Genomic DNA, 24270 nt, shown 5'->3' with positions numbered 1-24270 from the left:
CTTTATATATCACCCTCCCCCTCTTCTTTTTTTTACAAGCAAGCTTTCAGTGAAACTTTTTTTTACAAGCAAGCTTTCAGTGAAACTTTTTTTTTTTTTTTTTTTTTTTTTGGTTTTTTGGCCACATCCTGTAACACTCAGGGGTTACTCCTGGCTATGAGCTCAGATATCGCTCCTGGCTTGGGGACCATATCAGACATAGGAATCAAATCCAGGTCTTTCCTGGGTCAGCCGCATGAAAGCGCTTTGTCCCCTTTAGTGAAGCTTTGGCTCTTTCTTTATAGCTTTATAAAGGGTGCCAATAGAGTGTTTAATAGACCATTGTTGAAAAAATGTTTTAATTTTTCAGACATATATGCTGAACCATTGTTTATCATTATACTTTTAGGGACACCCATAACTGTGAGAGCAGGAATATAGAAAGTCAAGGACTTTTTGACATATAGAAAATTATAAAACATTTTGCTGATTCTCAAGATGAAGGTTGGGCTCATAAAAAATCTTGAATACCTGTTGGCCAAAAGATAAGACATAGGTGACAATCATCCAACAGAGATTATTAACATTTCACCCTGGGGGGTAACCCCTGGGACAATGCATTGGGTACCAGATATAAAGGCTCACTTCCTGTAATCCAGTGCTTCTCAAATAGCGGGGTGCGTCCCCAAGAGGGCTGCGAGGCTCCTTAAAGGGGGCGCGTTTGACCTCAGCAAACACTGTCATAACAAGCTAAACCCCGTGTTTATGTCTCTGCGGGGGGTGCGAAAAATGTTTTCTTCTTCCTAGCGGGGCATGACAGAAAATAATTGAGAAGCACTTCTGTAATCTAACCCCAGGAGAAAGGGTCTGGAGCTGGATTGCCATGTATATTAATAAACTGAGACATTCATATGGTAGAAAAGCATAAAGATGGGATGGCTTCCAATATTATCTGGAGCCCACCAAACTAACCTCTTTTTATTAACCAGCTCAATCCAAATCTGGTGGGGGAAGGGTAGAGAGTGACAAAACTCTCAAACTAATCCAATCTAGTTGGTCCTTTTACATGTAAAGAGGGGTGAGTGAAAATGACTGATGGGGTTGGGGAAAGTATTTGTTTTGGGTAAAACAGTATGTATTCTAACAAGTTACTGTTTAAACACAAGATATTATTAAAAGTTAGAACATGGAGAGGCTGGAGTGATAGTATAGCAGTTAAGGCATGTGCCTTGCAAGACATGGGTTCAATCTCTGGTATTCCATATCATTACCTGAACACAACCAGGAATGATTCCTGAAATTAGAGCCAGGAGCAACCACCGAATATTGCTGGGAATGATCCAAAAACAAAACAAAAAAGAAATAAAAAGTTAAAATATGGAGGATCTTTAGTTTTGTTCCAACTTTCTTGTTTTCGGGTGGCCATAACCTAATTGGGTGTAGGGCAACTACTTTGCCAATGCTCAGAAATTGCACTTGGGGGGCCGGAGAGATGGCATGGAGGTAAGGCATTTATTTGCCTTGCATCCAGAAGGACTATGGTTGAAATCTCGGCATCCCATATGATCCCCTGAGCCTGCCAAGAGCGATTTTTGAGCGTAGGGCCAGGAATAACCCCTGAGTGCTGCTGGGTGTGACCCAAAAACCGGAAGAAAAAAAGAAAAGAAAAGAAAAGAAAAGAAAAGAAATTGCACTTGACAGTGCCTGGATGGAACCTGTGGTACTGGGAGCCAAAGTCAGGGTTTCAAGATGCAAAGAATATGGTGTAGTTTTTTGAGCTATCCATCCAGCTCAGAATATGGTATTTAAAACCAAAGTTAATAATTTTCTCCAACATGTAAACAAAATAATTTTGTTGGAGCATAGACTTAAATTTAGTTAGCTTTCTCAGAAGAATAGAAAGATGTGGGCACACCACTTATTCTGCTGACAGAAATAATCCAACCTAGACCTTGTATAGACCTATAAAAACATCATAAATAAAAGTAACTGTGATATAGTCAAGGAATGAAATGTATTTTTTGCTTAGGGGTCACATGATGAATGGTCACTACCAGGTTGAACTCAGCTGAGAAAAAAACCATCTGAGTTTTTCAAAAGTGCTATTGATCTTTCTTTCCATGGGCTTGAGGTATAGAAATAGTGACTAGTATGTGTGGATTTGGATTTGCTGACCCTGGTTTATATTTATCTGAAATATGTTAAGATGTTAATGTTAATGTTAAGATGTCTTAACCCTTAGCCGTTTAAAACACACACATTTAAATTTATGATTCTGTATTTTTTAACACCTTTAATTATTTATTTCTCCATCTCTGTTTTTCCTCAGGTGATATGGCCAAGCGCACTTTTTCTGTACTGGAAACATTCCTAATTATTGTCCTCGTGATGATGACAGCAATCACTGTGGCTCTTCTCAGCCTCTTGTTTATAACCAGTGGAACCATTGAAAATCATAAAGGCAAGTGTCATGGCGACTATCATATGCTATTACTACTTAATTACTGGGACAAGAGAGTGTTTCCTGATAATGCTGATAGTATGAAAGTTCAAAGTATACTAAAGTTCAAGGTGTTTGTTTAACCTTTTCTTGAATTGCCATTTCTATATTTTTAAAAATCAATTTTTATTAGGTTTACCTTTGCCTCCACATAGCCTAACAAGCACTTATTTGTCTTATACTTTTTCATAGTTCTAATCAAGTTACTTCCAGGTCCTTGCACCACATATGGTTCCATGAGCATTTTCAAGAGCTACTCCTGTGCACAACCAGGAATAATCCCAGGAACCTCTGAGTTCCTACACACACACACACACACACACACACACACACACACACACACACACACACAAACACACACACACACAGAAAGAGAGACACACACACAATTATTCAGGTCCATTAAGATGCTTGAACTTCTTTTTCTCTTATTTTGGTATCATATTCTCCTAGGGGCAAAAGGGGTATAAAATACCATCCCCAGACTCTTCCTTTATTTCAATGTTGAAAAAAATTACTTTTTTTCTAGGCAACATTTATAGCCAATCTATGATAGAGTCTGTGATCCCATCTATGATGAGTCTGTGATGGAGTCTGAACTTTGGTGTTAAGTTGCATATCTGTTAAAATCTGTAGAGATAGGTCTAGGGATTTAGTACATGGATTAGGACAAATGCCTGACCCAAGTTCTATCTCCAGCACCACATGGACTCTTGGCCATCACTGAGTATAACCTGTGAGTCCCCAAGCACGGCTGGGTGTGACTCTAGTGGCCCCTGAGTGTGCCTGGATAATTCTGGTGGTCTCTTGTACTACAGGGCCCAAGCAGCACTGCACCTTTGGCCTTAAAACTAGACCATTCATGGATAAGCCAAATAACACAGGGAATAGCTGCTAGGGTCCTAGGGACACCCCCTCCCAATGTGTAGAGAAGGAAAACAATGGGATTAAATTAGTCTAGAGAAAGCATTGGCTTTTCTGAGACACTGGGGCCATACTTGACAGTTCTCACCACTCAGGCAGGATAGTTTAATGTTAAGGCTAGGGATGGGACACTGCTCAATTTCTGAGTGGTTAGAGATCACACCAGTGATCCCCACCAGTGCTGGCCAGGGGACTCCAGGGCTATACCTTGTGGTGCTCAGATGGTCATGTAGTGTACCCCATCACTGGTCCCAGAGACAAAATTTTCACATTGGTTTTTGCTTCAGAGGCCTTTAGGCCTTGTCTGTGTACTCTCAAGCAGGGCCCCTGTGTTCTGCATTCCTTTTCCTCGTGTGTTAGTAGTGAGCAGATCAGGGTCTTAGATTTCTACAAATGAAGGAATATGTAGAACTTGTTTAGTTTCTGCTCTTAAAATGAATGGATTTGAAGACAGATTCAGGGAAATTAATGATTGAAATAACTTTTTTCATGGTAAAAGTTGCTTTATTTAGGGAATGGTTTGTTTCAACTCTGTAGTCAGGAATCTAGATAATGTTCTCACTTGATTCACATAAAATTTATACATAGGTAGTTGTGACATTAGGATTATTTTATTGGAAACAAAACAGAGTCAGAATCTTGAAAAGAACTTGCTCTTGTCTCTGATTATGTTTGGCTTTGGTTTGAACCCCGGTCATTGAAACCCATGAAGCAAGGTTAAGCATGTCTGTTTTCTTCCTTGAAATATTAGTGTCTTGTCACCAAAAAAAGACACAGGGATGAGAAAGCATGATCTAACTTTATTCAGAATATTGTAGAAGAAGCATCGAGTCTGAAGTAGAAGAAGTAGTTTGTTCACCATGAAATGTTGGTTGAGTAACTTTTCTAGATTTCCAGTATCTCATATGTAAAATGAAGGAAACGTTTTTCTTTGTTTTTGGTGTGTTATTTTCAGCTACTAAACCTGAAGTAGTAAAAGGATGCTACATGTTAACATTTTACCTAAAGAACTTTCTAACCACTAAATCTTGTGTCACTGATCTTTGCTGTGTTGGCCTATCAATAACAACTTCTTGTTGTGCATAGGTGGAAACATAAACAATGTTTATTTTGATGTTCTATATTTTGACATATAACTTGATATTCTAAAGTTTGTAAAAAAATATCAAAACCATTTTAGTTATTTTTTAACTCTATATTGACATATTATTATTTAAAATAGCTCCAAAATTTATTACTTCAATTTTACAGAGGAGAAAATGTGGATGAGACAGGTTATATCATTTCTCAGCTAGTGAGTTGTAGAGTCAGTTTCAAGCACAAAGTATTTGTTTCTAGTACTTGTGTTTTTTTTGTTTGTTTTGACTTTTTGTCTCCTTTGATGGTGGCATGTATATCCTTGTGTGTATATTTATGTGCATATAAATTTACACATTATGACATGATATCTTTAAAATAAGATAGAACAATGTCATAAAGTAGATAATGCTCTTGGTTACAATACAAACTTTTTGGAAGATAAAGGAAAATTAGAGCAGGGTATAGTCGGCTAAGAAGACATACTGGAGATAAGGGACTGAGCTAAGTATGGGTTTGAGGAAAATGAACTAAATTTGAGGAGGCTTTTAGATATTTGTTGGTGAAGAAGAACAGGGGGAAGTTTCTAGATGAAGAGATGATGGTAGGAAAAATCCCCAGAAGGTGGATTTAGGAGGCTTTGTGAAAGAAAACTATATCCTCTTCAACTGGAGTCAAAGGGCCAGAATACATAAAAGAAAATTATGTTCACTACAGAGAGTGGTGATGAAAATCTAAACTTTTGACAGAGACCTTGATTGCTAGGATGATATATCTGCAGTTTAAAATAAAAAAAATTCTATTTACTATTATAATACACAATAAATTCCTGGGGGAGGCGAAATGCAGACTAGTTTTACCTGTTCTAATTAATGGTAACAAATTAGTTGGCCATGAATCCCAGCATCCCCTTTGGTCCCTCGAGCCTGCAGGAGTGATTTCTGAGTGTAGAGCCAGGAGTAACCCCTGAGCACTGCCGGGTGTGACCCAAAAACCAAAAAAAAAAAAAAAAAAATCCCAAATTAGTTGGCCAAATTCTTTTTTAGGGGTGGGGTTTGGGCCACACCCTGTGACACTCAGGGGTTACTCCTGGCTATGCACTCAGAAAACGCTCCTGGCTTGGGGGACCATATGGGATGCCAGGGAATCGAACAGCTATCCGTCCTAGGTCAGCCACGTGCAAGGCAAATGTCCTACCTCTGCGCCACTGCTCAGGCCACAAAATGTTGTTTCTTACATACCTTATTCTTCTTATTCTCCTTATACTTATATTTTTATACTTTTTATATTCCAGCCACACAAACTCCTTCCACTACTGTGAGCTCCACAACCAGCACAACCACTAAACGTTCAAGCACCCAAACTCCAGTGACCACCGCCCCAAAACCTCCTCTCTTTCAGAATTTCAGTGGCTACCATATTGGTGTTGGGCGAGCTGACTGTACAGGACAGGTAGCTGATATCAATTTGGTAGGTAAATTATGAGCTTCTCATGATTGTTTGTTTCTTTGAATTTTGGACCACACCTAGTAGTACTCAGGGCTTACTCCTGGACCTATGCTCAAAGAATCAATCTTCTCCAAACTCAGGGAATCAATCCTATCAGAACTCAGGGAATATTTTGTATGTGCAGGATTGAAACCGGGTTGGCTGCGTGCAAAACAATCACTCAAGCTGCTTTATCTATCTCCTCATTATCATTTATTATTTTACACCTTTTCTTTATTTTTGATGATTACACCATCTTTTGGTTTTTATATTGACATCAGTGTCTTCTAATGCTATAACACCAAAATATTAGGAAGAGGAGAAACTTTTGTTCAACTATAGCACCTTTGTAAATGCAATTGGCTACTTTTAAGAAGTGATAAGGTTAGCAAACTTTAATTTTCCAGGGGAGAGGCAGGTACCATAAATGATGGAAGCAGGCCCATGTCAGATAATAAGGAACCATCAGGAGAACAGTTAGGACTATTGGGAGGTAACCAATGCTACAAGCAAACACATATATCTTTATCTAGTTGATTGTTGGTATGCAAGTATTTTTTTTCTAAAAAATAAGTCAGAAAATCTCTGGATTGAGGATGTTAATTTTCCAAACAACTCTGGTTAAACCAGAATGAAAGCCAGGGTGAGTCACCTTCAGTAAAGTTAACTATTTAAAGAAGCCACTTTTCTCAGGGGGAAAAAGTGATGCATTAAACAGTGAAGGAAACTGCAGTCTTCAGGTTGTTCCTGGAAAATACGGGATGGTGTTAAGAAAACTATTTTCTTGTGTAGCGATTCAGACAAGCAGGAAAAAAGGTTCTACTTCGAATAGAGGGCATTGGTGGTGGGAATGTTGCACTGGTGAAGGGGGCGTTTTTTTTTTTTAATAACTAAAACCCAACTACAAACATGTTTGTGATCATGGTGCTTAGATAAAGATATTTAAAAATAAATAAATAAATTCTTCCATCGAATCCCTGTGAGATATACAGTGACAAAATTGTTAAAAAGAAGAAAGCTTTAAAAGCTTTCAAGAGTGGGGATGAAATTCTCAAGTCACACCAGGTTCTTACTCATTAGTAGACCAGTGAAGAGCTTTGCTAAACTGAACACTATTTCCCTTTAGATTTTTCTACACAGAACAGTAAAATTAATTTTCTAATGTTGGGGTTATTCTTGAAACACTTAAATCATCTCATTTAGAATGACAATGTTATGTTTTCTTTGTCTTAAGTATTTGTCTTATGTGGTCTTGCCTAATTATTGGCAGCAAGCTCGTGAGATAAAGTGGCTTCTTGTTCCTTTTCAGATGGGTTATGCCAGATCTGACCAGAATGCTCGAGGCCTCCTCACCAGACTGTACAGTCGTGCTTTCATCATGGCAGAGCCTGATGGGTCCAATCGGACCGTGTTCGTCTCCATCGAAATAGGGATGGTTTCCCAACGACTCAGGCTTGAGGTCAGTGATTAAGGCACCTTTACTACATTAAGATTTATTAAACAACAAATCAACATCACAAAATAAATGAAATAAATGTCATCATTAAAATTATGTGACAATAACTAACTTCTTGATTTTTCATATAGTAATTTTTTCCTACTGTCCACATAATAAATTAGCTTAATAGTCCAACAGAAAATTATAAAAGAGGTTTAATTTTCACTTTTGGGGGGCCTAGGGTATACTCAGTGGTGCTCAAGAGTCACATCTGGCTCTCTGTTGGGGGATCATCCATGGTGGTACCCCACCTTGAAGCAGAATTAGAGGCAAGTGCCTTAGCCTTTGTCTTACTTCTCCAGTCTATATCCTCACTCAAGTCCTCTTGGTCAAAATTTGCTTTGAACTCAGTTGATATTTCATAGCATTATTGTTTTTTAATTTAAATTTTAATTATTTGGGGGTGTCCCACCCAGTGATGCTCAGGGGCTACTCCTGGCTATGTGCTCAGAAATCACTCCTGGCTTGGGGGACCATATGGGACGCCAGGGAATCGAACCGTAGTCAGTCCTAGGTTAGTGAGTACAAGGCAAATGCCCTACCGCTTGCACCACCACTCTGGCCCCTATAATGGCATTATCTTTTTTTCAGCCACACCCGGTGACACTCAGAGGTTATTCCTGGCTATGCACTCAGAAATCGCTCCCAGCTTGGGGGACCATATGGGATACCAGGGGAACAAACCATGGTTTGTCATAGAATAGTGTGTGCAAGGCAGATGCCTTACCTTTTGCCTCACGACCACTCCGGCCCCCTTTCATGTCATTATTAGGGCTGGTTTTCTGAAAGCTTTCAGAAGGTATTTATATACATGCTCTTATTTAATCCCTGTTGGTGAAAGTGTAGAAAATACCAAGTAACCACTAATTCTCCCTTTAAGTTGTTATATGAGAATTTATTCATGGAACTTAATGAGAATTTAAATATAACAATGAAAGAAAAATTTCAAAGCAAAAGTGATACTTAAATGGTAGAATTTTCATCAATTTTTAGAAGTGAAGTACTATTGCATTAACATATTAACTGGTATATATTTGAGGTATGTATCCTCATAAAACAATACCTGTGTATATTACATTATCTTTATCATTAAGAATCTAATTTTGTCTTTAGACTTGTTCTGTTAGATTTTATCAACCTCCATTTCAATGAGCAGTATTTAAAGGTTTATTTATTGTCTGTTTTGCTTTTTTGTTTGTTTTATTGATGTACCTAAATTATATCCAGGGCATCAGCTGTGTAAGGAAACTACGTGAGTCCCATTCACAGCATTGAATGGTTAAAAGTTTTGAGACTAACACAAAGATGAAGAGGATAGTATGAACACAGAGATATCAGGGAAGAATAAGAAAATAAGAAAGTTTTATTTTTTGTTTTGTTTTTGGGTCACACCCGGTGGTGCTCAGGGTTACTCTGGCTGTCTGCTCAGAAATAGCTCCTGGCAGGCACGGGGGACCATATGGGACACCGGGATTCGAACCAACCACCTTTGGTCCTGGATCGGCTGCTTGCAAGGCAAACGCCACTGTGCTATCTCTCCAGGCCCGAAAGGTATTTTTTTGAAGGGACAGTAATTAGTTCTATTAGAACATATCTAGGCACCTAACTGAAGATGTATGTCCAATATGTATCAACTAGGATAGTTGTACTTTCATAATTTTGGAGGTCCTGGAATGCCAAGTTGAGTATAGTTTGGCAGGTAATAGGGAATTCTCAAAAGTGAAGTGGAGAAGTGATGCAAACACAATTTTGCCTCAGGATGATTATTCGATAATATTTAAGATAAACAACTGATAAGAATTTAAGACTATACCACAAATGAACAGATTATTTCTATTAATATAAGGTCTAATAGTGAAGATCTGTTGAGGAAACAGTAGGCACTTTAAATAAAAAAGATTAAATACATGAGCTTCATGATGTATTGAAAAGTTAAGAGCTAGAAAGGTAATTCAGGGTGGTAAAATATTTTTATTTGTTTTATATTTTAATTTTTATTATAACATAGTATACAAACATAACATATATTATGTACATATAACATATAATATACACATACCATGTAACATTGTAACATATTATAAACATAGTTTACAATAGTGTTAATTTTTGTGCTTCTGGTATGCCAATTTATTTTCAACTCTGATGAAGTCTTAATGGTACTTTTAGTACTACTTCACCAGTCTTAATGGTACTTTTAGTCTTTCTTCCCATCCCTAATATCTCTACCCCAACTCTTGGTAATTTCAGTGGCAGAAACAAATTTTATCTTAATTTGGTAATTTACCCAACATCCCATGAGGCTGGCATGAGAATCTTAAACAAATGGGGTAGCACTGCATTGAGACTCCCTGGTAGCAAGAGGTTGGTTTTCTCATTATCAAATTCAATACTAACAAGTTAGGGAATGAATGGACATAAAAGCTTGCTGCGGACATATTCTCATGATGAACCAGGGAGTGCTCTAAATGCTTCATCTATACCATTTTAATCCTCCAACTGCTTTACCTATATTTTTTAATTAATTTAATCCTCCAAACAATTAAATGAGGGAGTTACTGCTTTGTAATTGGACAATTGGGAAACTGACTTGCAGAGTCAATTAACTTGAACAAGAAGCAGTATGCAGAGTCGGACAGGCATCTAGGTGCCAGGACCCACATTCATTAACACTGCATTACACTGTTTTTCTGATGAGTCAGAGATAGTTGTGATTGAGGGAATGGTGGAGTTTTTAGCAAAAAAAAAAAAAAAAAAAAGGAGAGTCAAAATATAAGCTGGCAAGTTTGAAGTGTGAAGGGGAAGATTTAATGTGTTGTTTTATAGGTGCTGTGTCTCTTCATATATTTACTTTGAGATCTAGTCTGCCTCCAGTGCAAAGTCCTTAAAATGGGCCCATTTAGTTAAACCAAGGAAATTATAAAAAATAAGTATGTGTGAATGATTGTTTGGCTTATGTATGACACTTAGTTTCTGGTAAATTCTCAGTTTTCATTTTAGGATTGATGAAATTTTTAGCATTAAATGAATGTTAAGGAAGACTTCTAGGCAATGAGACACAGCAGAAAAATAGATGGTTTCCTACTCTCTTTTTCCTCATTGTTGCCAGAGTGTCATTAAAAGCAAACAGGTAAAAACTGAAGGCAAAGAACTAAACTTTATATATTAATGTAATGTCTCAATTAAAATTTTTCCTACTGTAGGAATAGGAAACATGCCATTTATGATGATTATTTATAGGCTTTGTTATTAGATAATTAAATTTTAAATTTCTTTTTCCCAGATGACCTACCTCTATATTTGACTTTATATCAGAGATTGAAGTTTAGGATGATTTTGTAAGAATCTGAGAAACTGGCTTCCTAGAACAGTAATTAGTCAGTGTATGTTGAATCTTCATTTTGAGCAATAGGGCAATAAAGAAGACCTTTGCACTGTCTATTCCTTGAGCTCAGGACATTTCAGTCCTGAGATGGTAGGACCAGCCTAAATTCTACATTCAAAGCCTTGAGGAAAGCCAGCCTCTTTGGGAAAATCTTTCTTCACTAAAACTACTTTCTTGGATGTGGTATTAGAATTACGGGCATGAGAAACCACAATCAACACTATTGTAAACTACAATAAAATCAATCAATAAAATTCTTTAAATGACAATATTGAGTTCTTCCACACCTTAGCTACTATCCTTTAGATCTCAACTATCCTTTACAGTCAACAATTGACCAATTACTCAATGAGTGGTTGAATAAATCAATTATACTGAGTTTGTCAGTATATTTACTTTGAGGAGAGGGACAGACACAGAATGATCTTCTTCATATGTGTTATATGTAACATTAAAAAACAAAAATCACTCAAGTGCAAGAAAAACAGAAATTGTTATTAATTTATTATAATAAATTATTTAATGATTAATTATGATATTAATAATAACTGTTATTATTAATAATCATTGACTTTTGGGCCATACCTGGAGGTGCTCAGAGGTTATTCCTAACTCTGTACTTAGAAATCACTACTGGGAGGCTTTGAGGACCGTATGGGATGCCGGGTATCAAACCCTTGTCTGTTGTAGGTCAGCTGCATGCAAGGCAAATGCCCTATCATTGTGCTATCACTCCAGCCCATAATTTTAAATTTTGTTTTTTGTTTTTTGACCACACCTAGTGACACTCAGGGGTTACTCCTGGCTATGTGTTCAGACAGCTGTGTAGTATTTCATTGTGTAGATGTACTGTTGTTTATTTATCCTCTCACTTGTTCTTGGACATGTGGGTGGAGAACTGGTTTTTAAGGGATTTAAAAACTGGTTTTTAAGCATATCACTGTAGGGAGGATAGTGACAGTGGATGATAGAGGAGGATGACATTGAGACATGGTGGAAGGAATCTAACACCCTGATGGAGGCTGTGGTGTTAGAAAGGTTTCTGAATAAAACCCTGCTAGTAGCAATATTGGAAATCTCAGCGCTTAAAATTAAATCTTAATAGACATTAAAAAACATTAAAAAAAACCCTCCCATGCCTTTTTTTCCTTACCAAACAATAGATACACTTATCTACATGTATAAAATGACATTTATAGGTATCCTTTTAATACAAATTACTATGCTGCTAGCTTAGATCTTCAAGAATTTGTACATAATGATTTCCAGTAACAAAGAAAGCACTCGGTGAATTTCATATTGTGTAGTGGTGGAAGCAGCAAACGAGACCAGCCTTGCCAGCTGAACTGGACCAGTAGAGCCAATTGAACCAGTAGCAACAAGCTGGTCAGGGCACCCAAACTTTATTAGAGCTTAGTAGGGAGGACATTCTACAGAGCCAAGGATAATGAACAATCAAGACATAGCTGTGGGAAAGGCTATTGGGTGAAGAACAGTCAATGCCATACTAGTCAAAGAATCTAGGGACAGCTGGAGTTGTCATTCTTTACATGGCTGTTGTCCAGCGATGGCAGTTCCTCTGGTTATCTGACTTCCACTCAAAAGATGAAAGAGAGCCTCAGTGTCTTTATTTCCCCTGAAGATACATTTTCACATGTATACATGTAAATTTATGACCTCTCTTCCTCATTTAAAAAGAAACATCATATATTCCTAGTCCTTAAAACAGTACTTCCATACTAATACTTTGCGCTGAATGAATACTGAAGATGTACCTGCTTAGAACTGGAGCATGGACTCTGCTATTTATTAGATAAATTATTTAGCTTTTTGTGTACTTTAGTGTCCTCATCTAAATCTAAATTTATATATTTGAATTTATATATATGTGTGTATATATAATGTATATATACATATATGTGTCTATCCGTATATATACACATATAAAACCATTTATCTCTTGGAATTGTTATATCTAAAGCATATACACACACATATATATATCAACATTGTATTTGCACAGAGAAAAAATGTCTGTAATGTTGGATATTACAATTGCTGTTACTATAGTGATACACTGAATCATAAAGTAAAATCCCACTTGACAGGGATGATACGAATATGAATCAGTATTTGGACTCATCAAAGCTTAGTCTCATACTAAGCGCCTATGTAATTTTCTTTCTAATTCTATATTTTTCTTTTTCTTGTCTGAAGGTCCTGAACAGACTAAAGAGTAAATATGGCTCCCTGTACAGAAGAGACAATGTGATCCTGAGTGGTACTCACACGCATTCAGGTCCTGGAGGATATTTTCAGTATACTGTCTTTGTCATCTCCAGTCAAGGATTCAGCAATCGAACATTTGAGTACATGGTCTCTGGCATTGTGAAGGTAGGCAATAACCTCAAAGAAAGCTAACTTTTGGAGCAGTTCAGGAGGATGTGAATTCTCTGAAGGATTTTGGTCTGAGCACAGCTTTAGAACTTACTTGCCTTTTCCTTTCCACATTAGTGGTTCCTGATCTTGAGAAGGGTGGGTGGGTTTGAGTTACCAATGGGATGGAAGAAGAGGCTTCTCTGGTGGTAGTAAGCACAGCTAAAGAAACAAACCACTTTGTAGATCACTCTCATAAATTATTGGGTATGACATGGTCTATTCTCTATACCAGGTCATCAAGTAAACCCATCAAAGAACTTTAAGTTATTATAGGCAATTTTACTTCTCCTAGTGTTTCTTTTGTTTGTTTAAAATCATACAAAAGCATATAATTTATGAACACACACCCTCATTTCTCCAGACTTTCAAGACCCGCATGAACCCTTCAAATGCATTAACTCTTTCCCATTCCTGGCTATGGTAGATTTTACTCATTTTTGTCCTATATTTCATCATATTGGATAAGTGCAGAGGATTCTTGCTAGTACTTTCTCCATTCCTTTTTCTTTCAGAATTACTTTCTCTCTACTTTTCTCCAAAATTATTCTCATACATTCAAAAATTCAGTTTTCAGTATTTTTATAAGAATATGTTTCAAATTCCAGTTGCTCATTTCTAAATGATAGTATAAAGCACACTTTGACAGAATTTAGTTAGAGAAATAACTACATTTTGAACTGTCCTAATATTGAGAATGTATGAGGGAAATGTAGAGCCTGTTTAGGGTACAGGCGGGGGTTGGGTGGGGAGGAGGGAGATTTGGGACTTGGGTGATGGGAATGTTGCACTGGTGATGGGTGGTGTTCCTTTTATGACTGAAACCCAAACACAATCATGTATGTAATCAAGGTGTTTAAATAAAAAAAAATTATGCATTAAAAAAAAAAGAATTTAATCTAAAAAAAAACCCAAAGTATTAAAAATAAATATAAGTATTAAAAACAAAACTATATCATGACAGTGACAGTGTATAAAACATAGGAAGAATGTGATTTGTTTTGTGAATGTTTGTTTCTATAAAATACATATGCATTTAGGTAGATGTATGCTGTTAGGAAAACGTTCTAATCTCTCTGCTTCACAAAGTTTGAAAAAATGGGAGGTGTGATGGAAACAGCTGGATCTATGGGAACACCAACCCCATAGATCCAGCTGTTTCCATCACACCTCCCATCACGCTAAGTGATCTTTGGTCATTTAAAATGGAAGATAGTACCTGACCCATGGCCCCAAGAGACAAAGTCCTCCAACTTATTGAATTAAGTTTCTTTCATACACACAGAATTTCTTTTCTCTCATCAGTGATGATTTTTTTTTCTTAACCTCTGGAAATGACTGCCATTGTGATAATTCTCTAGCTTTCCTCTTCTGTGTGTGTGTGTGTGAACAGATTGGACACAAAGGAAATTGATCACAGTCTCTCCTATTTATATTGACAAAGTCATTATCCCCTGGAGATTATTTCATTTTGAACTATTGCTTTAATCTACAGAGCATCGATATAGCACACAAAAATATGAAACCGGGCAAAATCTTTATCAATAAAGGAAACGTGAATGGTACCCAGATCAATCGAAGCCCTACTTCTTACCTTTGGAATCCAGAGTCCGAGAGAGCAAGGTAAGCGGGAAATTATTAAAAAAAAGCTATGATGTGTTTTATTTTAAAAGCAACAAGAAAATCTGTTACCTGAGAAAAATGGTGGAACTCTAGAAAAAGATAAAGGTGAAAAATTGGTAAGAACTTAAAGTCAAAACAAAAGGCTGAAGTGATATCACAGCGGTAGGGCATTTGCCCTGCACACAGCTGACCTACAATAGACCTGGGTTTGGTCCCTGGCATCCTACATGGTCCCCTGAGCCTGCCAGGAGTGATTTCTCAGTGCAGAACAAGAAGTAATCCCTGAGCACTGTGAGTGTGGCCCAAAGAACAAACAAACAAAAAGAATAACATTAAAACAAGCAGAAATAGAAGTTGAAGGTAGAAGCTTCATCTGGGCATTGGTTTTCCCACTTTGTTGGCTGGTGGGAATCAGGGCAAGAATGTGAAGACTCTGAGTTTTGGAATCGACACTGCTATGGCTTCATCTAAATTTTCTCTCATCACAGTTATGTGACCTTAAGTTATTATTAACTTACAGTTTCTTCCTTTGTAAAATTGAGGAAAAAAATAAGTGCAAAATGTATCTGAGAAATAAAAAATAGCTATGCTATTCAGAGAAATCATATTAGTTTAAGAGGATATAGCAAGAGAGGAGATAAAAGAACAAAACTCTGGAAACAAATAGCAAGAAATAAAACTAGCATATTGAATAAAATAAAAAGCGAGATCATTAGTTTAATATTATTATTTTAATCTTAAGCAATGGACTAGGTTGTAACAGAAAAGAAGTACTTGGTTACTGTAGCAGTATAAAATAATAACTTCAATTCAAATTGACCATTTGATATTTGTAGTTTTTTTTTTTTGCTACTTTTGAAGCTTTTAAAGAACTTGATTTTTAGATAACAGAATCTAATTTCTTTTGAAAGGATGTATAAGAATGCTTTAAATTGCAGGCCATTGAAACTCTTGATTTTACGTATTTCATGCTGTTTTTAAAGACATTTCATTGAATAGGATAGGGATAGAAATTTAAAAAGATAAATGTATTTTTTGTCGACTTCTATTATATTTAGGAGGTTCACACATGGTTCTAACTGACTAATTTTCTTTTTTTCCTCCTTCTGACCAGATATTCTTCTGATGTAGACAAGGAAATGGTGGTCTTGAAAATGGTAGATTTGAATGGAAATGACTTGGGCATTTTAAGGTACTGTATTTATTAAAATTTTTTTTCTAACAGTAATAATAGCTTATCCTTGAACTTTGTAGATCAGAGATTATCAAGTGGTTGAGGGTGGAAGGAAAGGAAGAGGCAGACTAGGAATAACATAACAATAGTGACATAACACTTGGTGGAGGTGCAGTAACTTTGTATATTGACATTAAATAAACATTAACACTATTGTAGCTAGGTTATTTCCATTACCAAAAAATTCTGTGTAATTTTCTTTAATTGCTTTAATGAATTCCCTTAATTAAGAAGGAGAAGACTGGCAGCAGAGGCTGACAATAGGTGAGTTGTTAAGAGTGTAGACATACCTCGGATCCAATCATGGGAAGTATTCTAAGAATCTCATGGCTTATCTGGATTTGGAGCCTGGCACTGTCTGGCACATGTTTTAAAGATCAGTTATTGTTTTATTGTTTGTTTGTTTGTTGGCCACACCCGTTTGATGCTCAGGGGTTACTCCTGGCTAAGCGCTCAGAAATTGCCCCTGGCTTGGGGGGACCATATGTGACACCGGGGGAATTTAACCGTGGTCCTTCCTTGGCTAGTGCTTGCAAGGCAGACACTTTACCTCTAGCGCCACCTCACCGGCCCCAAGATCAGTTATTTTTTTTTTTTTTTTGGTTTTTGGGCCACACCCATTTGACGCTCAGGGGTTACTCCTGGCTATGAGCTCAGAAATCGCCCCTGGCTTGGGGAGACCATATGGGACGCCGGGGGATCGAACCGTGGTCCGTCCTACGCTAGCGCTTGTAAGGCAGACACCTTACCTCTAGCGCCACCTTCCCGGCCCCCTAGATCAGTTATTTTTATATCAAGATTTTACCTTTGGAATTTCTATTATGGTGGTAATATGACTTTGGTCAAGTTGCACAATAGCTGTTTCACATATTTTCTGTTTATGAAAATGCAAAAATATTTTTTTTGTTTCTGGATCATACACAGCAATGGTCAGAAGGAACTCCTGACTGTGTCAGGAATTTCTCATGCATTGCTCTGAGATGCTGGGAATAGAATCTGGTTTAACACTTGTAAGACAAGAACATTACCTGCTGTATTATCACTCTGGCTCTAAAAAGTAAATTCATAAAAATGGTTACAATGCATTTTATTAAAGTTGGTAGGAGTCTATCAGGTGGAATTAATAAAATACCTAAGTGAAAGTTTTTATGTGTATTAAATTAAAAACAATAAGGGATAAAAACAAGTATTGAAGATTATGATCTTCTATTTAGATACTAAGGTTGACCCCATAACAATTTAGAGAAGAGCATGGTGGTATGATAGAGTTCAGATGTCAATATTTAGGTTTTAAGCCTTGGATTTCCATATCAGTTCTGCCATTTGCTAGACCTATAGCCTGAGATCAGTTGCTGTTTCATATATATATATATATATATATAATAACTATTTTGTTTGAAAATGGAAATGATAATACTCCTAAGAATTTCTTTAAGATTAAATAATATAGCACATGAAAATTTCTTGTTCTATTCTTGGCATACAAAAATTATTCAAAGATTATTAGCTAAATGGTAAAAATGAAAATAATACTGGAACCCTTCTCTTCCATTATTAATGTATTAGAATGCTTGAAATTCCTAGCTTCAAGAGTTAATTCTTTGGGTATAATGCAGTCACCAAAAGTTTCTGGTTGGGCCAGAGCAACAGTACAGTGGGTAGGGTATTTTCCTTGTATATTATCAACCTGAGTTTGGTTCTCTGAGCCCACCAGGCTTACGGTTGAGCATAGAACTTAGAGCAACCCTTGGGAACTTCTGGATATCGTGTACTAATAAAACAAAACAAAATTTTCTGGTAAAATTAATTTTCTCATATAAACCGATATAACAAGATTTATATTCATTCTCAGAATAGATGTGTCATTTGCCACATAGCGTTTAAATAAAAAGACATTTTTAAGAGTTAGGCTTATAGGGGTTGGAGAGATAGCATGGAGGTAGAGCATTTGCCTTGCATACAGAAGGTCAGTGGTTCAAATCCCGGCATCCCATATGGTCCACTGAGCCTGCCAGGAGTGATTTCTGAGCATAGAACCAGGAGTAACTCCTGAGCACTGCCGGGTGTGACCCAAAAAACAAACAAAAAAAAGTTAGACTTATAAATCATGGTTCTTTAATTAAATAAAATAATAAAACAACAGCAACAATAAAAATAGTTAGGCCTGTAACTGTGAGCCTGAGTTATTTAGGTTCAATAAGACTTTATCCCAGTATTAAGAATTTGGGGGTGGGAAAGGGCCTTTCCAAGTGTTGCTCATGAATCCTGGAATCCCTTCTGTCAATTCTCAGGCTACCAGGCCAGCAATTCACTGCAAGATCCTGAGGTTACCATGTTTTTTAGGGACTACCTAGGCCACTTCAATCTTGTTCAGGGAGCCTTGTTTAGCTGGTGATGATCAGGGAGCCATGTGGAGCTGGATACATGCCAGTCTGTGCCCTAATTGTCTCCCAGCTTTGTTGGATGGGGTTATTGAGGTTAGATGTAGACAAGCTGAAGGACAATTAATCCTAAAATAAGTCTAATGACTATCAGCATTACCACCAGGGCAAAACTTATCCTCTGATGTTTAGAGGGAATAGTATGAGGTCTATTTTTTAGCTTTGCAGAAGACTTCATAGAGAAAATGACATTCCAATCAGACCTTACAGAGTTATGGATTTTTTTACATTGTCAGAAAAAGTGGTGAATTATCTCTCTAAAAGATGGGCTGAGTTTGGAAGGGAATGAACAAGGAATCTAGGAAATTTAGATGGTGGAATGCTCTGGTGGAAAATTTGGTTGGGGGAGGATAGTATAACAGCATGTATATTAGGCTCCTTAAAAAGTAGTATAACCATCTTTTTAAACCTTGGTTGAATGAATGAGGTCATTTATAGTTACATTTCATGTGTTTCTGAATCATTTAACATGGAAAATAGAGAATTTAGAAATGTTATGTTTCTACACAAATGTTTTTGATCCCTCACACATAACTGTATGACATAAATAGAAGCTCCAGGGTCAAAAATTATGGATAAAATAATGTTTTCCCAGCTGCTGTGCTTAACACCCTGCACTAATTTTCTATTGTTTTCATAGAGGCCATATGTTATCCTTGATATAATTGCTCCTACGGTTGCCTCTTGTTGCACAGTGATAATTTCTTTTGAATATATTAAAAATATCTACAACATAAAATTAAATCTGCACTGCTAAGTAACCCAACTACCACATGTAGTTTCCTGCTGTTAGATAGGATCCCAAGAAACAAAGAGTTTGGAAACACAGACTTAGAATTGGCAGGTCACAGAACACTGTTGAACCAGCCAATGCCAACATGAAGATTGGAGTCTTTACATTAAAAACCATATTAAAGTTTATGATCTTTTCTTTCTTACTTGCATTTTGGTTTTCATTTCTTCACCTAGTGTGTGTCATGCAGCATTTCCCAGTCTGTGATAGGATGCGATACCTAAAATTAAAAATCAAATATCTAGGGGCAGGAGAGTTAGCACAGCAGTAGGGCATTTGCCTTGCATGTGGCTGACCTGGGACAGGCCCAGGTTTGATTCCAAGACCCCATATGGTCCCCTGAACCGGCCAAGAGCAATTTCTGAGTGTAGAGCCAGGAGTAACCCCTGGGCACCACCGACTGTGGCCCCCAAACCAACCAACCAACCAACCAACCAACCAACCAACCAACCAACCAACCAACCAACCAACCAACAGAAGAATCAAATACCTAGAACTCAAATGCATATGTCAGTGCTCCATAAGCAAATTTTTTAAAGTCACTGAGAGTCAGTTACCACATTTTGCAAATGTGCATATTCTTTCCACATTTTATTATTTATGCATTCATTTATTAAAAATTGTGATTCATGTAAGTTGTGAATGAAGGTGGCTTTATATAAATAGATATAATTACTTTTCTTAAAATTTTTATCACCTACTTCTGAAGACAATATATTTAAGTAGGCTTGAAAAGACATTATAATTATAGAACAATAAGGAAATTATGTAGACCTCTCTGCAAAGAACTCGATTTAGGCAGGAACATTGAGAAAGCCAAGCTGAGCTGTAAAATGGAGCTGACCCTGGATTTAGCTGACAAATAGATGTAGGGACATTTAACTCAGATATTTCTTTGCCTTATCCCAGGCACCCCTCGTGAGTCCCTCTAGGAGTGATCCTTGAAGGCAGAGTCAGAACAAGCCCTGAGCACTGTCTCTGGTATGCCCCCCCAAAAAAAAAACCAACCCCCCAAACAACAACAACAACCACAAAAATCCATAAAATGTAAGTTTTGTATCATTTACAAATTCACTTTGGGGGACTCTGGAAGCAATTTCAAAGAACAAGGCTGTTCCTCAAAGGAGAAAATGAAACTGATTCTTTGAGAACCTGAGAACCTGATATAATAAGGCTGGATGTGATGAAGAAACTTTTGGAGAGAGAGAGAACAAAGCAAAGGTTAAACACAGCAAGAGAGCAAAAGTGCAGGATAGCCCACTCTCAGCACTGGTTGGTGCAAGTAATTGGACTACCGCTCTAGGATTCTTTTTCTACTCTCTTTTGCTCCTTTCAGTTTCTGTCCTGAATTGGCAGAAGTGATGTGGACATTTTCTCCCTGTTTGCCTCTTAACCTGTGGGCTGTAAGAGGTAGTCTGAGGAAACTGGTTGATATAAATCAGTAAGAAAGTCTCAGCAGTTGTTTGATTTTCCATTGCTCTTCTTCTTCTTCTTCTTCTTCTTCTTCTTCTTCTTCTTCTTCTTCTTCTTCTTCTTCTTCTTCTTCTTCTTCTTCTTCTTCTTCTTCTTCTTCTTCTTCTTCTTCTTCTTCTTCTTCTTCTTCTTCTTCTTCTTCTTCTTCTTCTTCTTCTTCTTCTTCTTCTTCATCTTCTATTTCTTCTATACAATTCCTCTCATTCTTATGGAAAGGGATCATAGGAAGGTTCATTTAGAAAACAATGGATCATCATTGATTATCGGGGAATTCAAATCAAAATGCTCACTCTCAGGGAAAATGGTGAGCATCAAAAATCAGGAAAACTGTAAGGCCAGAGTAATAGGAAATGCTATGGACAGTATGGCTTGTTCTGTATCTCCTTGGAGCAGTGCCAGGAGTGATTCCTGATTAGAACCAGGAGTACTTTCTGGGCAAAGCCAGTTTGGTAAAAGACCCCATAAGAAAGAAAAATAAACTCAACACTATATTTTCCAACATCAACTGTGGTAAATATCCAGGAATATTTTTTTCTCCTCATTCCTCTGTGTGGAATACAGGAATAAACAAGACTAGAAATTGATTCTATAAAGCTGGGACTTACTGGTTTCACTGTAAGTGACTGAAGCAATAGAACAGCTATCCCTGGCAACCCATAAAGTCCCCTGAGTTTGCCAGAAATTAGTATAGAACCAGGTTTAAGCCCTGAATACAGCTGATTGTAAAAATTGTGAAAATAATGAGTTTATATCGAATATTGAGACTGCTTGCATGTATTCTGAATATTCTGAGTGTCTTTTCATGTTTAATAAAGATCTTTCACAAAGTCCAAATGTACTTGTTCCTGATAACTCAGCTCTTTGAAGTTTAAAAATTGCCATTTTAAAATGCTAAATATAATTGATATAAAATTACATAAAATATTTATACAATATAGTATTCTCAGTAAGATCTTATACTCAACTAAGAAGCTATCATTTGCTATTTAACTTATAGCTTTTCTCAGCACAAAATACATTGGTAAGCATTCTTGAACAGATAATATTGTATATTTGCTAGTGATGTTCTTATAAATTCCTAGAAATTCGATTGTGGGGCCAAAGAGGAAAGTGTGTTGTTAAGTATTTTCTCACAAAGTACCAACTTCTTCTCTGGAAAGGTTTTGATGGTGCACATTGATGTTTTACAAACAATATGTGGGTGTGTATCTTTTGCCAATCCTGGTGTTTTATAATTGTTGCTAAGGGATGGACCAAAATTGCCATGTAATTTCTTCAATTTCTTGTTAGCCCTAATTAAAAAACACTCATATTGGCTATTTGTTTTATTTATTTATTGTTGATCTCTTGATTCAAGCATTTTGGTTGCAGGAATTTAATGGATTCTGCCTTAACTTAACTGTTAATATTACGGAAAAGAGCTTTAACAAACAGGACTTTTGAAGATAAAAGAAGATGGTAGAATAGAATAGGATAGAAGAAAAATAAAATTGAATAGAAGATGGTAGAATAAAATGGAATAAAGTAAAATAAGATAGAATAATCTTTTTTTCAGGAGGCAGGCCACATTTATATGTACCTTATAAATTTTTCTTTGAGTATTTCTGGTCTGTATGTGTGCATCTATTGGTTTGAAATTCAGGTTGGCTTTCTAGGCTCAGTATACTGTATGTAGCAAATCATTCTTTCCATTTACTCTGAATAGTTTGAAAGTGTGCTTCGGTAAAACTGCTAGGGAGGTGAGAAGTATGTTAATCTGTGTAATTAATACCAGGAACCACAACAGACAAGGTAAGTTATACCAGGAACACCAGATTTATTATGAAATCCTAAATTGCTTAACACAGTTAAAGGTTTATTTCCAGCACACTCCACTTCTATTAAGGATTGATTGGTTCTTCTGCATAAGAGGCATTATTGGCCTAAACTGTTCACCTGCCCTACCCTGACTGAGTTGGAGAGTTGAGTACATAGATATAAAATGTTTGCCACAAGAGGGCAGAGTTTCTTCATTTTAAATATTTCATGGTTCTAGCCTATGGAGCATGTATTACACACTCAACAACATGTAATGCAAAGATCACGCAAACATATATATATACATATATATGTATATATATAACATATATTTTACTTTTTCTCTTTTGGTTTTTGGGCCACACCCGGCAATGCTCAGGGGTTATCCCTAATTTTGTGCTCAGAAATCACTCCTGGCAGGCTAGGGGGACCATATGGGATGCTGGGGATTGGACCTAGATGGACCATGTACAAGGCAAATGCCCTACCTGTTGTCCAACCCTGAAACTATATATTTTAACATATTAAATTTATGATGAAGTCTCTCATTGATTTTTTAAGGGGGGGCACACCTGATGGTGCTCAGGAGTTATTCCTGACTGCACTCAGGAGTCACTCCTGAGTGATTCTAGACTCAATATGGAATGCTGGAAATTGATCCAGGGTTGGTTGTGTGCAAGGCAAGTGCCTCACCTGCTGTACTATCACTCCAGATGCTCAGGTTTTTTTTTGGGGGGGGGTTTCCAGTCACACCCATTTGATGCTCAGGGGTTACTCCTGGCTAAGCGCTCAGAAATTGCCCCTGGCTTGGGGGGACCATATGGGACGCTGAGGGATCGAACCATGGTCCTTCCTTGGCTAGCGCTTGCAAGACAGACACCCTACCTCTAGTGCCACTTCACCGGCCCCTCAGGTTTTTTTTTTAAACTATTATTTATTTATTTATTTTTGGTTTTTGGGTCACACCCGACAATGCTCAGAGTTTACTCCTGGCTCTACGCTCAGAAATCGTCCCTGGCAGGCTCGGGGGACCACATGAGATACTGGGATTCGGCCACCGACCTTTTGCATGCGAAGCAAACGCCTTACCTCCATGCTATCTATCCGGCCCCTTTTTTAATTATTAAAAGGGATAGTCTTATCTCTATAATTTGCAACAGCAGCAGTACCAGTATCATCACCAATACCAGGATGATGTTTTTTCATTCTTAGTATAAACAGTATAAAAAGATTTTTCCAATCTTAATATAAACCAGTCTTTATGCTAAATAATTTAAATAGTTCCTTTAATTTCCAAGTGTTTTGAAATAGATTGATAATTATGTTATAGAGAAGAATATGCTATTCAAATAGGCTAAGTATTGATTTATTAAATAAATTAATAAATAACTTATATTTAACCCCAAAACTAGTTTTTTAGTCATCAAAACATAAGGCTACAATATTAATTTTTAGGGCTTTTGTTTTGAATCACTATGGGCTGGCTTGTTTAAAACTTATTAAAATATGTAGTGTCAAGGATTGAAAGTCCAAAAGTAAGGTGTTTACAGAATTAGGTCCTTTCAGTGTTTTGGGAGAATCTCTTCTTTTTTTTTTTTTTTTTTTTTGGTTTTTGGGCCACA

At 36.9% G+C, this 24270-nt stretch overlaps 1 protein-coding gene across 1 annotated transcript in view; it reads left to right on the top strand.

The window, feature by feature from the left end:
* Positions 1 to 2312: 2312 nt before the first annotated feature.
* The window catches only part of LOC125995117 (neutral ceramidase-like), a 58405-nt gene continuing 36447 nt past the window's right edge, over positions 2313 to 24270 (top strand). The window contains exons 1-7 of the mRNA XM_049764670.1: positions 2313 to 2444; positions 3701 to 3705; positions 5775 to 5950; positions 7278 to 7427; positions 13069 to 13245; positions 14783 to 14910; positions 16025 to 16102. Of these exons, the coding sequence (XP_049620627.1) occupies positions 2314 to 2444; positions 3701 to 3705; positions 5775 to 5950; positions 7278 to 7427; positions 13069 to 13245; positions 14783 to 14910; positions 16025 to 16102 (845 nt within the window). The 5' untranslated portion in view covers position 2313. The remainder of the gene's footprint in view (positions 2445 to 3700; positions 3706 to 5774; positions 5951 to 7277; positions 7428 to 13068; positions 13246 to 14782; positions 14911 to 16024; positions 16103 to 24270) is intronic.

Source organism: Suncus etruscus, chromosome 17, assembly GCF_024139225.1.
Source record: "Suncus etruscus isolate mSunEtr1 chromosome 17, mSunEtr1.pri.cur, whole genome shotgun sequence".
Lineage (NCBI taxonomy): Eukaryota > Metazoa > Chordata > Mammalia > Eulipotyphla > Soricidae > Suncus > Suncus etruscus.
This window is presented reverse-complemented; position numbering and strand designations above follow the sequence as displayed.